Below are 14,301 nucleotides of genomic sequence, written 5' to 3' on the forward strand. Positions count from 1 at the left end.
ACATTAAGACTGCATATACATCCCTTTTAAACAGTAGATTCGTTTATCTGTTCAAGCCTAATGTAACATTGGAACACATCATATGTAACCACTGTATATAATAGAATTTTTTTATATGAAAAAGCATTTAAAGAAAGTTTACATGAATTTTAATTTGAAATTATAAAAAAAAAAGTATTATTATTAGTGTTTCTTTGATGATCAGATAAAAAGACTATGTAGAGACATCCAGTGAAATGACCACCAAGGTCTGAACTCAGAGCGAAACAAGTTCTTTGTTTGCCTGACAATGTTACTGCTTTTAAAAAGCTAAAAAGCTGGGAAACGAATAATTATAAAGCTTAGGCGATTCTTCGTATTGCTCAAGGCTAAATGATAAACAGCAGGATGAAGCGCATAATGGAGAGACTGAACTATGGGAGATCTCTTCTTAAAAAATACCCAGAGGTAATGAATACAAATCCAGTATTTTCTTTTTTCATTCTTCGAACCCTTAGTAAAGGAAGTGCATGTCAAATAGCATGGTTCCAGGATAGATGATGAAAACACGGCTAAAATAGCTGAAAGCGTTTGATATTTTCATCAAAGGCAAGACGTGAAGTAAAGCCAATGTCTTCATTCAGAAGCTGATTTTAGTATTCAAGTAATTAACATTGACAAAGAAACCATAAGAGTAGTGAATGTTTTACAAAATAACTAGAAAAGTAAGAAATATAGATTTTAGCAAATCTCACCGAGCTACTAGATAAACTTTATCTTATGTGTAGTGCTCCAGAACATTCAAATTAATCTTTGGTGTTAAAAATGCCACAGATCAACAGTAAAGTTGGGAAAATCAAATCTTAGATGCAGCTTTGTGAACATTAAATATTCTTAAAGTGCAGAAGTGAAGCACTCTATAGCCTGTAATCTATAGCATGCACAACATGAAGGCTTTTTGGTCTGAAACACAAGCATGAGCCAAAGTACAGGATTCAATATTGAGGATAATTATTCAAAATAGCAGATGGGACAGCTATAATGCTGCTGCAGAATCTCCTAACTGTGAGTGAATATTTTATCACAGATGACTGGAAGACAACTTTTCCTGTGCTCCAAATGAGCAATAAATGAGCGATTATATTGTTTATTGCATATAACAGGAGGATTTTCATTATACTTATGTTGGGAAATACGTTGGGAAATGTAACTATCCAGTTAACTGGCTGCATCGCTTCCATTTGCTCTGTTAATGAAAGATGATGAAGTAAATTAATTACAGATTATTACAAATGTCTTGATTAAAAAGTGCACGGCAGTCACACGGTTATAGATAACAGAAGTCCTGTTCAGACAACAGATGCATTGAGGTAAATCAATAATTTGTTTAATGACCCTTATGGGCTTTGAGATTACAAGACGAGACACACTAAGCCCATTAATTAATTTATATTTAGAGATCTACTACTAATCCAGTCAACGTTTCTTCGTGGGAGAATTATTTAACCATCAAATGACATTGTAGTCATTTCAACTTGATGCCTGTTAAAAAGTCTGTTAAAAATTCTGCCTGAGGTTGTGACTACAGGACATGTTTCCACAAGTATCCTCTGCAAATTACATACACAACTCAGACAGTATATTTCATGAATTTTCTTTCCAGTGCTACAATTATTTTATTCCAAAGCTTAATTCATTGCTGACTTTTCTTAACTGCCATTCCTAAGAACCTGTCAGAAATAACCTTAGCCCTCCTTAGTGTAGCAACTCTAAACAAACATGCAACTTCAATGCAAGCCTTTCACAGTTTATTGCATAAAGAAAAGCCTGCATTAACCACCTAGGAAAGAAATAAATCCTTTGTGAATGTACTCTTAGCTGCTCTGCAATGGAAAGAGTACATTTTCTTTCTTTACCTGAAAAGAAGTGTCGAGGATGTTAAGAGTTTAGCCTGTCACATGTTCTTTAGCACTGACACAGAGTGACAACCGTGTCTGCACTGAGATGTTCTTTATGCTGCTGAATACAATACCAAGCTATCTGCCTGAAACAGCTTAAGTGGGATGTGTGTTTTTACATGTTTTTTGTGTCTGAAAATCTTCCAGGGGCTGAAAGGAAAAAAATATCCTATTTGTGGGCGTTTAACATTGTTGTGGGTATTTAATATGTCATTTTTTTTCTCAATGCTCATTCTCTTTTGCATCAAGTCAAAACTTCAAATAAGCTCAAGTAGCTAAACACATGTTCGCACTGCAGGTCTAAATGCTCATAAACAAATGTGGGCATGTTTAGGCACATACACACTCACTGTTGCATGTGCACACAGTAGAAACAGCTCAGGTACGTGACGAGCAGAGTGGGTTAAGTTAGGTCATGAGCACTCTCCTCCAACTTCCAGTGCAAAAAGGTTTTAGTTGCAACAGTGACTTTTTCCATTCACAAAGACTCAGCTGACATATTTTTTCTCTTCCACTGAGTCCATTTGTAAGTCACTTATGAATCTGTCCCACTCCCCTTGTTTTCCATCATCAACAGTCTCAAATGTGTGCAAAACAAAAACAGAAATCATCTATCTTTTCTGAAATCATTAGGTTTTCATTTGCAGTCCCATGCCAGATGCATTGCAGACAACACGCTGAATTTTTGTTTTTTGCATGTGTAATTTATAAATGTAGGAGGGACTGTTTCCTTGTTTCCTAATTGTGTTGTTAATTTGAAGAATTAAGGCCATCATGGTCTGAAATATACTAATTTCCTAGATGCATTCACACACATCACTGTGCAGCCAACAGGAAAGAATTTCCCTCAGCGAACACGTGAAGCCTTTCAATCATATCTTTGCAAACAACTGAGAAAGTCCATGGTAGACACCTGTTGTTCCGCGTTCATTTACTCCAAACATTACAGTACATTTCCCTTTGGGATTGGCTAACGAGAGAGCCTTTTTAGGGACCACCTGGTGATCAGTAAGCAACCAAAAAAGGAGCTTCATGAGCACTTTCACTTACCACAGACAATTAGACCAAACTGTCCAGTTACCTCATTTGCACATTGCAGTAGTTATTATCTAAAACAAAGCATATCCTAAATGGAGCTCAGCTTGAGACTAATGTGAGAGAACAAATTTACTTGGCAATTAGCCTTCTCCATCACTGCTTCTGAACAGTCTGTAAACACATATGTACGACAAAGATTAGCAGAGATGATCAACGCTCCAGTGAATGAGGCAGGGTGAGACTCTAGCAACAGAATAAACTGCATCTCCATCACAGCAACAACTCCTCCTGCTGATCAGCTCTCCATTCAAAAGCAGCAGGGGGAGGTTTGCTTGTCCACAATTATAGCAGCGGATCAATAGTAATGACAAGAGGAGCAAGTATTGATCAATGCGCTTCAATAGCCACTCACTAAACTGGCCAAACCACCAATTGAACAATTTTATGTTTATAGAGGAGGAAAGAATCAGGTTAAGTTAAAAAGCAGTGACATTTACACTGTGTTGTACTCAATATCACGTGTAACTGAACAGGACAGACTTCCTATTATGCCCTGGTCTCCACACCTGGTAATAAAAGCAGAGACCAGCCATGCAAGAGAATAACTGCTGACCACTTCCTGTACATTATCTGGCTGCTCAAAGGCATGTGTTGTCCCTGCCAGCCAAATTAAAACAGAAACGTCCAGTAGATTACCACAAAAGAACAACATGTGAATGTTCTTGTCTCAAATTAGGACCTAAGTCAACATAAGCCAGAGGAATTGTGCCTCAAGTAAAATGCTTGGCCTGAACATCAGAGCAGCTGAACTCTGTCTGCAAAGTCACCACTGCCTATCTATCCTGGACTGCTCTGTATGCAATGGTGCTTTAAGGCTGAGATGTACTTAGGAATTTCCCTGATTAAACCCTAAAAGGAAAAATAATTAAAATTTTAAAAGTAATAAGGAGATGGTAGGATTTGAATATCCATATTTCAAGGTAAATTTGATAGCAGGGGCTCTTAACTCCTTTAGAAAACAAGAAGGATTTCCACAATGTGTCACCAATGACCTTTACAGAGGCCTCACATCAGACTGCCTAAGGGAGGCAGGTGGTGTGTGTGATTGCCTATATTACTGAACCATGAGTGAAGCTGCATACACTGGAAAGATGCAGAAATGTTGTGCATGTGTGAGTGTGCAGAGGTGTGTTCTTACCATAATGAGTAAAGAGATCACTGTGGACAATGTCAATCAGACATTCCAGTTTCTGTTTCACCAGGCGACCCACAGGGACCTTAAGGATGAACTCTGTAAACAGCTTGCTGTGAAGACAGAGGGAGGACAATGGGAAGAAACGGTCAAACTGGTCACATACCTTGGGCTGCTTGACTGCACCCAAATATGAGGAGTCATCCAAAACACATACCGTACAGATACTTCTCAGATATTCTGTCTAAAATTGTGCAACCTATCATGTATTGAGAACATACAACTGTATATAACTGCAGCCAACTTGACATCACAACCTTTATGTAATTTACCATTTTAAAAATGTTGAGTTTAACTGCAATCATTTGGGGTTTTCAGGAGCCGGAAAGGCCCATATTTGCACAAAATAGGTTAAAACAAGTTATACTGGTACCAAATATGCTATCAATCGGTTCTGCTGGGCATATTCTACAATACTAAAACTGGAAATCACAATAAAATTCCTGATATAAGCCTTTTATTCAATCCCCCAGACCAGCAGGCTTCTAAGCAAATCAATCGATCCAGTCACTCGCACTAAAACTGATCTTTGAGGATTAGTAAATCCTTATCTATAAAATATTTTCAGAAGGATTAACAGCACACTGGCCAAGAAAAAGTTTTATAATGGCTTGATAATGATTCCTGGGGAATTTTTAGTCCCCTTTTTAAAGGAACTGTATAAAGTACTCACCTGCAGTAGAGAGAGGTCAATGTACTCTCGAAATAAAAGCTTTCCTGACAGGTGAGCTGAAGCTCTACGACTAAAAGCCACCAGAAGAACATATCTTACATTCAACCTCATAGTGGTTTGAGTGAGAGACATACTGTAAATTGTTATACCACGTCACTTCTGCATCAGACATTTGCGTACACTTTCACAAGTGTACAATGACAATGTAGACTGTGGTGCGCTCGTGTAAGAGCATGCGACAGTTGCGTTGATCCAGTCTGTTTAACTGTGAGGCAGAAGTGGTGCAGTGGACAAATCCATTAAATGTTTGAGAAGTTTTAGATGGTGGAATTTAGCTTTTTCAGTGCCTGTCTTGTGACTGATTCTCCAAACGGAGAGCACTCTGACCACCATCTTCTGCAGGTTAAGACAATGAATATTTATAAGTAACACACTTTTTTACTGGTCTAACAGCCCACAAAAACCTAACACGTGGCTACTGAGTGCAAAGAAATGTTGTTTTAGTAGCATTCAGGTGAAAATACTCTTTTGAAAACACTCAATTTTTAATAAGGTTTCTGAACTTGGGGCTATTACATTGGCCACAGCTTACTTTTTTAATTTACTGAAACACAAGTTTACAGACTGTAACATCTCACATGGAGGCTCCTAAACAAACACCAACAACGTAGAGGCAAAAAGTGGCATGACGGATCCACTTTATCAGACTGCAGGAGCCCTGGCAGCTCACTCTCAGTCCAGCTGTGTGAACTGACATCCATGGGCCAATCAAAAATAATTAGTCTAATTATCTCAGGAAGAGCACACAGGACAAACACACTACTTCTGACAGTGTGAAATGATATAATTGGCTTATTTTACTGTTTGGTTTAAAACAGCATTTGAATAGGTCTGGACATATTTTTTGGAGTCAATTGTGGTTAAATTGATTTAATCTATAAAAACCAGGTGATGATGACCATCTTAAATTCTGTCAATGAAAGAATAATTAACAGCTGATCCAGAAGAACTAATTAACAAAAGCTAGAAACTAAATTAAAGATGCTAAAAGTTTCTGAACAAGTTTAAGCTACAAACATTTTGGATGCTGAAAGATAAATCTACATTTGCGTGCACACATCACCAAACTGATTGTTTTCTGCTCCGTGAAGAGGCCGCATTCTTATTATTCAGGAAAGCTGAGGCTGAAGGAGGACAGAGGAGATTCTGGCAGGGGATGAAACACCCCTCGTTCCCGAGGGCTTCAGCCTCGTCGCCTCCAGCACATCCTCTGTGCAAACAGTAAAAACAGCTGATCCCTCTTTTGCTCAGGCAGGAAAGGGAGAAGAATTCGTCATTTACAGCTAGGTTAATGGTTCATTTGGACCATGCTTTTTGGAATTGCACCTTTCTTTTTCCTCATTTTGTTCTCCATTACACTATGTAAACCAGAAACATCAGAACATTTGGGAACTTCTGATCTTGAAAAGCACTATTTCCCCATTAACTAAAAAGCATGGTATGTGTAATTCTTTCACCTACAAACTATTACAAGTCTAATTACAAATGCCCTACAATAGATGAAGCAGAACATCTCTGCTGTTCACTCCCAGCAATGTCAACAACACATGGGTACATATCTTAGCTGAGCAGATGGTAGTGCAGAGCCATGTTTTTGCATTGAGTCATTAAATAATTAAGCAAAATACATAAAAGAAGACACATAGAATTCTAAATTAGAAAAATAAGATTGATGTTGAAGCACTAATAAGATTGAAAGTGTGTAGAAGCACTACTTGTGTAAATGTTTGTTTTTGGTGGTTAAATATTTAATTAAATAAGGTGCAGCTCCACAAGATTTTGCCTCTGGATTATTATCAAAAATTTTTCATATTATTTAATTATAGTCACTAGTTTCCTGAGTAGATTCAATTCACAACAGCTTATTTTAATTTGATTTCGATTAAATCCGATTCGATTCAATATAAATTAATTTACAGCTAATTTTCTTAAATATTAAAGATGTTCTCAGATAAAATACTGAGTACATTTACTTGACAATCAAAATCAGTTTTCTGGGAGTAATCAGATTACTGTAATAATCTAATCTGACACATCTACACAGATTTTTGACATACAAGGAGAATACAGTGTCTCTCCGGATTCACAGCCAGAAATGCTGTGATGGAAAAACCCACTCAGGACAGAAAAAAATTAAACTTTCCTGATGAAACACTTTCATTCAGTGGAGTCGCTCTAAATATTCTTTAAGTTCAGATCTTAGATAACATTTTGATGTAAATAAAACCTACAAAGAATACTGGATCCGTAATACGAGTATTCCATTAAAGACAGTAGATTCAGCTTGATCAGCTGTGTGCGTTGCCATGACGATCGTGACGCTATCGGCATAACACTGAAGCAGGAAAAATACTCAATTTGCTCCTCTCTGGAGCAAGATGCTTCCATCTGCACCTGCCTGAGAGAAATTAGAAAACTCATATTTTTGTCTGATTTTCAGCTGAGGGTTGGTAAGTCATGTGAGAGTAGGGTCAGGGTACCGGAAACGACATAAAAAAAAAATCGATCTACAAGTTTTATTAATTAATATTGTATTTGTTTCCTTTGTACCAAGTAAATAGATAAATCTATTTTTTAAACCCAGCCCTAATTATTTCAAATTAATTTAACAACTAAACCTGGCTGAAAAAGTAAGGAAATTTGTGTTTGGTGAATTATTTCTTTGTTGTAACAACGATTCTTGGCAATAAATCTTATACCCCTGGAAAGTCTGTTTATTTTCATTTTAAATGGTACACACAGAAAAAAAACACAATCTGATCCCAGAAGTGAGGTTAAGGTCAGAACTGCAGGAAGTCAGTCCTGCAGAATCTCATCTTGGTACCTGCAATGAAGCAGCCTCCAATGAGGACAAGCCTAATTTTTCCAGTGAGGGAGATGCTGGCTCACACCCTCATGCTGCCTCCACCAAAAGCTGTTACCCTATTAGTGCATCTATCAGCATAACATTTTCCCCATCTTCTCCACACTTTGATCCTACGATCCCAACTGATCACTGTACCAGGGTCCATACTCACAGGTGCAGCTAATCAGGTACCAATTAGGCACCTGACTGTTTGCACCTGGGGTACCAGCAGCAGTTTAAAACAAGAGTCTATAGCAGAATAAGCTGTTTGACATTGGCAGAGAAGATTTGGCAAGATTTTCAACTCTGCTGCTCATCTCACAAATTAATTTTCCTTACAAAAATGGCACCATTTGAAAGTGAGATAAACGGACTTTGCAGTGGCATAGATTCATTGTTAAATCTTAGCTTTGTTATGGCCAAGAAATAAAGAAATAATCCACCAAATACAAATGTCCTTACATTTTGTGATGAACAAAAGCCTCATCAGTCATCAGATTTATGGTCTTTGCAGTTTTAATCTGCATTTTGCAACAACATCTTAATTATTCCAACTGTAAACAGGAAAATCAAAAACAAAATACAAAATGAGCGTTTGATTAATTTAGGGGAGTACCACTTCTCACACATTAATTTTATTTAATGGCTGTCTTCATTTAAAACAAAAACACAGTTAGAGAAAAACTGAGCTCAGGTTAAGTTTTCTGCTTCCCCCTACATTGTCAGAAAAGCACAGGTCGGTGCACAGGCTTGTAAGACTCCATTAAGAATCTATTATTAAGACAAGCAATATGCAACAGCTGAAGACATTCACAGAAAGCAGCATTAACTAAAATTAGTCCATAAATGAAGCAGTCACTGAGTTTCCAAGGTAACCTGAGCACATTCAGGCAGAAGCCACCACTATACAGATTGTAAATGTTGAGTCACCAAAACAAAAACAAAAGAAGGCCATCCAAAGCAAAGCAGCAGAACCGAAGAAACAACACTATGCATTAGGGAAAAAAATCCCACCAGTTTGATTTAATAGAACTTTGCCGGAACATTATCATTCAGACTGATGCTCAAAAAGTAAAAGGACATTTTTTTTTTATTCTTTTGTTCCTCCACAACAACACATTTAACTCTAACGTCAATATTTTCTACACACTTGCCTTGATGAGCGTCTCTTAGACATAGAGTCTCAGAGCTCCCAGGAAAACAGGCATGAGCATTTCACAGAGCAACAGAAACATTAATGTAAGCTCTAATGTGAGTAAAGGTTCAAAATTACCTCAGTTCTTTGGGATCAAAGACCAACTTGACATCATTAACGATGGTGGGAATGTTCTTCAGAGCAGCACCCTTCACCAAAGAAACAAAAAAAAAATGACAAGATTATTGTCAACTCCGGTTAAATAGCTCTGCCATTCATTAATACATTTTATTAATGAGCAGAAAGTTACAGAAATCCACTTGATTAAATGAAGTAAGCTGAAGAACCAACAAAGAAAATGTGTGTGGATGTTTTGTGGCTTGATCATGCTGATAAAAGGGATGACTGATGAAAATATGGAGCATGTGTGTTGCAGTATGTAACATATTTTGCATCCAATAGATTAAAAAAATAATTAAAATACGTTTTTGTAATATACATAAAATACATTTAAATGTGTTTTGGATGAGCTCCAGTGCCAGTTGAAAATTCAGAAACACCTATTTCTTTGTTGTGAATGAGTAGTTGTGTTCAGATGTTGACTGGTCCTGTATGGTGACAATCACAGAAGGTCCAATCCTATTTCTTAGTGCTACCATAATCCTAAGACCTCCGTTTGAATCAAATTACACAGGGCTAGTGGTTGATCTACTCCCATATGAGATCAGACAAACCCTGAGGAAACCAATTTGCCCTAAAAAATTAAAAACAGGGGTTGTTGGTAAAAATTTGATCCACACCTGAGAATGCTGCTGAATCTGTGTGGTAAAGAAAAAAATGCACTCCAAATACATTTGGTAGGAAGTTGCTAAATGCTAGTTAGTATGTAAAATGTTAATGCCACACGTGTTATTTTAAAACAGCTCCATAAAAATGCTCCATAGGGTCAGATCTGTCATATTATCCAAAAAAGAATCAGGGGAATGTGAATGGGATTGGGGTTTTAGTGTTTATAGGAAACTCTAAAAAGGCTGCACTTTGATTAACAACCTATCAATATCCAGTGGCTTTGTACAATAAAAGGGGGAAAAAAGACAATTCATTCCAGCTACTCAATCTCCAGTATATATTACAATCTATAAATCAAATTCACACTCAACGTTTCACCCCTGTAAGCATTATTCCTGCCTCTATCTTTTAAATGATTGTTTTTTAAATGTTTTCAATGAAGTGGAACCGACAAAGCGATACTTGAATGAGAAACAGCTAAATGAGGTCTACATTTGCCATCAGTTGTGTAATAAATTCATCAAGCGCATGAGCACTGTGACTGATTACAGAGGCTTCATTTAAGAATTTTTAAAAATGACCCAAGTTGACACCTTCCTCCCTGACAGACTGCAGCTAAATGTCAGCCAAGAAGAGCTGGTGAGTTTATATAGCAACTGTGCAAATTTGCCTCAGCATCAGCATTTTTACAGAGGTTGATCAACCATATAGATGCAGCAATCAAGAATTGTGTGTTTGTTTCTGAAAACTTAACATAAATAATTACAGATGTTCAAATAGGACTAGAAAGATAAAAATAAATAAATAAATAAAACCTCTCTTTATACATGACAAGATTTAAAATCCCTGCACACATCAGCAGAGGCTAGACCTACTTTGAACTTACTAGATATTTTAGGGATTTAATATGCACAACCCAACACCTTGCTTTAGTTATGAACTCACTCTTTTCCGTGTGTGTGTGTTTTGTATTTTTATGCATAAGTGTACCCTTTTAAAATAAAGCCATTTGAAGAGAATACGGATAATTTTTGTTCCACTTTTTTCCCACCTGAGTAAAACTAACACCTGTTGAGCAATGATTTTTGGCTATAAGTGCCAAGCCTCAGCTCCTGTTTGTGCCGAACAATAATCAAAAACATCTGTTTGTAAGAGTGTTTATATAAGTTGAAGTGAGTGTGTGTGTTTATCAAAGGTTCGGCACGCCTGGGTACAGGCCTGTCCAGATGTTCATCGGGACTCGATATTGTTATAGCAAGGTATAAAGGGACTGCTCATTAACTTCCACCTGTCACACAGCTTTCACAAGGGGTGGATTTTAGGAAGAGAAAAAAAGAAAGAAAAAAACCAGGATTCCTCGGTTTGATGGCCGTTCCTCAAGATCAGTTTTTAATTTACTGACAGTAAAGCTAATATCTCACCCAATTACACAGCAACTGACTCCTAATTGACTCCTGAGCTTCTCATATGGTTGACTGTGCACATGGATCTACTGTAGGTGCTCCAAGGTGCATGCGCCCTGTGATTATGTTATCTCTAAAAGCATAGGTGTATGTGAGGTGAGAGTATGTGTGGCTTTAAGTAAACAGGGAAGAAAAAGAAAAGGAAAGGTAAACATGTCCTATGTTCATTTCCAAACTGGGGTCATTGAGTTTTGGGTGATGAACAGAAGAAATGCATGAAAAACAGAAAGCTTGAGGGTAAAATGAGCAAATACCTTAAGGAGCAGCTAAAGAGCGGAAGGCCGAAGGAGACCCAAACATCAGGACAGGCAAGGTCAGAGTGAAATATAAGGAGGAAAATAGATATGCACATAGAGGAAGAGACAAACAATACAAATCAACACACAACATACAGAAGGGGAGGACATGATAGAGAGCTTAAATGCTTTACCTGCACAAAAAAATCTTAATTAAATCAACTGTGCTGGTGATGTAATAACACCATGTTCTCCACTTGCAAGAGTTTCATTTTTCTATATTTCTAACCATATATACAATTATCAATTTTTGTTAAATAAACTAAAATTAATATGAACATAAGTCTCAAACCTAATTAAATCAAGCCAATAACTTCAGTTTGTTACATACGCTGTGAGAAGCTTGTTCTCGAGACCACTACCACATGTGTTGTATAAATCTTTTGCACTTTCTCACCACCTCGATCAGCTGTTAATTAAAGCTGTCCTTTCAACCTCGCATCATTGGAAATGCGGAAGTGACAACTTTCCACGCCCACCTCAAATGCCTGACGAATCACACAATACTTTTCAAAGCCCCACAAGTAGAAGGTTCTGCTCAGCTGATGAGTCAAGAACAAGCTGCAAGATGCTCCCAACCGTGTACGCGAGAGCAAAGTGACGCCATTTTGTTCTTATGGGCTTGAGAACAAAAAAAAGTTCCTGCTTTTTGCAGAGTATGTAACAGCCTTTATTCTATCAAAGTTAATAAAATTCACTTAGCTGCCTTTCTGAAGCTTACTGACATGACAGTAGATTACCACAGCTATCCCATCCCAGAATAGGGCTAACTGCCAAGCCAAGCCAAACTGCCATGCATGCGTTAACTAGGAGGAGCTGCAATAAAGCAAGGCATTGTGAAATTAAACGACTCTCATGATCATAACTATCATAACAACTAAATGCTAAGTTAACATGATTTATCATTTTTAATTCTATTTGCAGCTTTAACAATTTTAGAGAGAAAAAGAGGACAAAGACCCAGAAAAACTGCACAAAGAAAAATGGAAAAGGTGAACAAAGAGTACACAGAGGCTATATAAAAAAGAATAAAAAGAGAGAACCCTGATACTAATGTCTAATAAGCTGCTGTCATAGTTATTGTCTAACAAGACCCATTCATCTCCACTCAGATTTCTTCCAAAGCTAATCACGCTAGATTTATTTATTATTCTCACAGCAGTAGTTATTTGTTATTCATGGAGCAACAGACACTTCTTGGCACTGAGTTTGAGCAATAGCAAGCACTGTGAGTTGCGTGATAATCTGCCTACCTTCACCATGCCAGTGTTCTCTGAATTACTGTTCATCATGTCATTAAAGGATGTGAAAAGGTTTCTCAAGGACTCCATGAAGCCGGCCTCTCCTTTGTTCTCATAGAGTCTGGAAGGAGATGAAGTGGAGAGTTAGTCTGGCAGACGATCATTAGGCTGTTTTTTATTTCATCCCCATGTAAACAGCCCCCACCTGCACTCGAATGACAAGAATTTGATGCTTTCCTCTTAAATCATTGAACACAGTGAGGATAAAAGTCTCTGTGTGTGTTACCAATGCAAATATTTCTGGATCAAAACCACAGTCATCACTCTGTCAGCTGGATTAGCATTTAAAACAACATGACAAGACCCAGAAGCACCTGCCTGCTGTAATGTGGGCACATTAATCTGAAAAATGAATGATCAATGCTAATGACTTCTGGAACATCATGCAAGGAACTGAAGGTAAATGTCTGAGGTTCACTGGCCTTTTTTTTTTTTTTTGAGATGTAGAATAACTACATTCTGCTTAGTCTGTTAAGTGGAAAAAATTGTTTAAAGCCTAGAAAACTGATCACACAACAAGTACAGAGAACGCTTCCAATTTTCTAATTGTATGAGAACACAAAGCAGGGCTTCCTCCATAATCCCCCCAAAATGCAAATGTGTTTTATCCCACTGGCAGAGCCCATAAATCTCAACCAATTGGTTATTAACTGGAAATGAGCCATGCTGCACTTTCAGCAATGTAATAAAAAAAACCAGGCTTGCTAGAGAAACTAAAAATTTTGAACACACACTAAACCAGAGGGAGGCAGGTCAAAGGGAGGTGAATTGTTCAGATTGCTGCAACTGCATCAGATTTCACTTCCCTTCTTCCAGAGAGGTGGGTTTTGTGATGCCACAATATCTCACTGGGATGCAGGCATTACACGGTATAGGATAGTCACTGTTGAGGGCTTACAGAAATCAAAGGATTAGAGACATTCGTCTCAGGGCTCCCACAACAACAATTACTTAAAGCTGCTGCTCACCCTCAGCAGCGAGGAGCTCAGTGAGCTCTGGACAGCCTCATGTCACTAGAGGAAACTCTGTGATTAAGGTGCTCCTAACCAATTTCATAGAGCTTTTCCGCAAGCCAAACCCCCTGTCGATGTAGGCCTGGCACCTTAATATCAGGCCTCCAAGAAAGCCTCCAATGAACCAAAAGTTCACCTTAGGAGGAATTTCAGGTTTGAAGAAAATGTCTTGATGTGACAGGATATGTGAGGTAGAGGACAGAGCGTCCTCTAGACATTTGGCAGAAAACCAATCAAACTTTGTACTCTCAATTAGTCTCGGATTGTATCAGCCCATCATTCACCAACAGCTTTGCTCCATGGCTTTTATTATCATCCATTTAATATTCCCAAAGCCAATTTTAAATGCATCCATAAAAAAATGACCACAGGATCGTTCATTTTTACACGTTTTAACTTTATTCCAAATGCAGTGACAAGGAAAGTGGAGGAAACTTGAGCCCATGCTGATGTGTGAGTCTAACATCTGTGCAACGTCAGGTGTGAATTTAAGTAAAGA

The 14,301-nt window shown here is 37.7% G+C and overlaps 1 protein-coding gene across 2 annotated transcripts in view; it reads right to left on the reverse strand.

Moving 5' to 3' along the window:
* dock1 (dedicator of cytokinesis 1) overlaps positions 1-14,301 on the reverse strand; it is a 200,865-nt gene that overhangs the window by 121,092 nt on the left and 65,472 nt on the right. For both annotated transcript variants that reach the window (XM_041973613.1, XM_041973612.1), the window contains exons 23-25: positions 12,742-12,850; positions 9,079-9,149; positions 4,174-4,280 (exon numbers count right to left, since the gene is read on the reverse strand). In XM_041973613.1, the coding sequence (XP_041829547.1) occupies positions 4,174-4,280; positions 9,079-9,149; positions 12,742-12,850 (287 nt within the window). The remainder of the gene's footprint in view (positions 1-4,173; positions 4,281-9,078; positions 9,150-12,741; positions 12,851-14,301) is intronic.

The sequence above is a fragment of the Melanotaenia boesemani genome, chromosome 21 (genome assembly GCF_017639745.1).
Source record: "Melanotaenia boesemani isolate fMelBoe1 chromosome 21, fMelBoe1.pri, whole genome shotgun sequence".
Lineage (NCBI taxonomy): Eukaryota > Metazoa > Chordata > Actinopteri > Atheriniformes > Melanotaeniidae > Melanotaenia > Melanotaenia boesemani.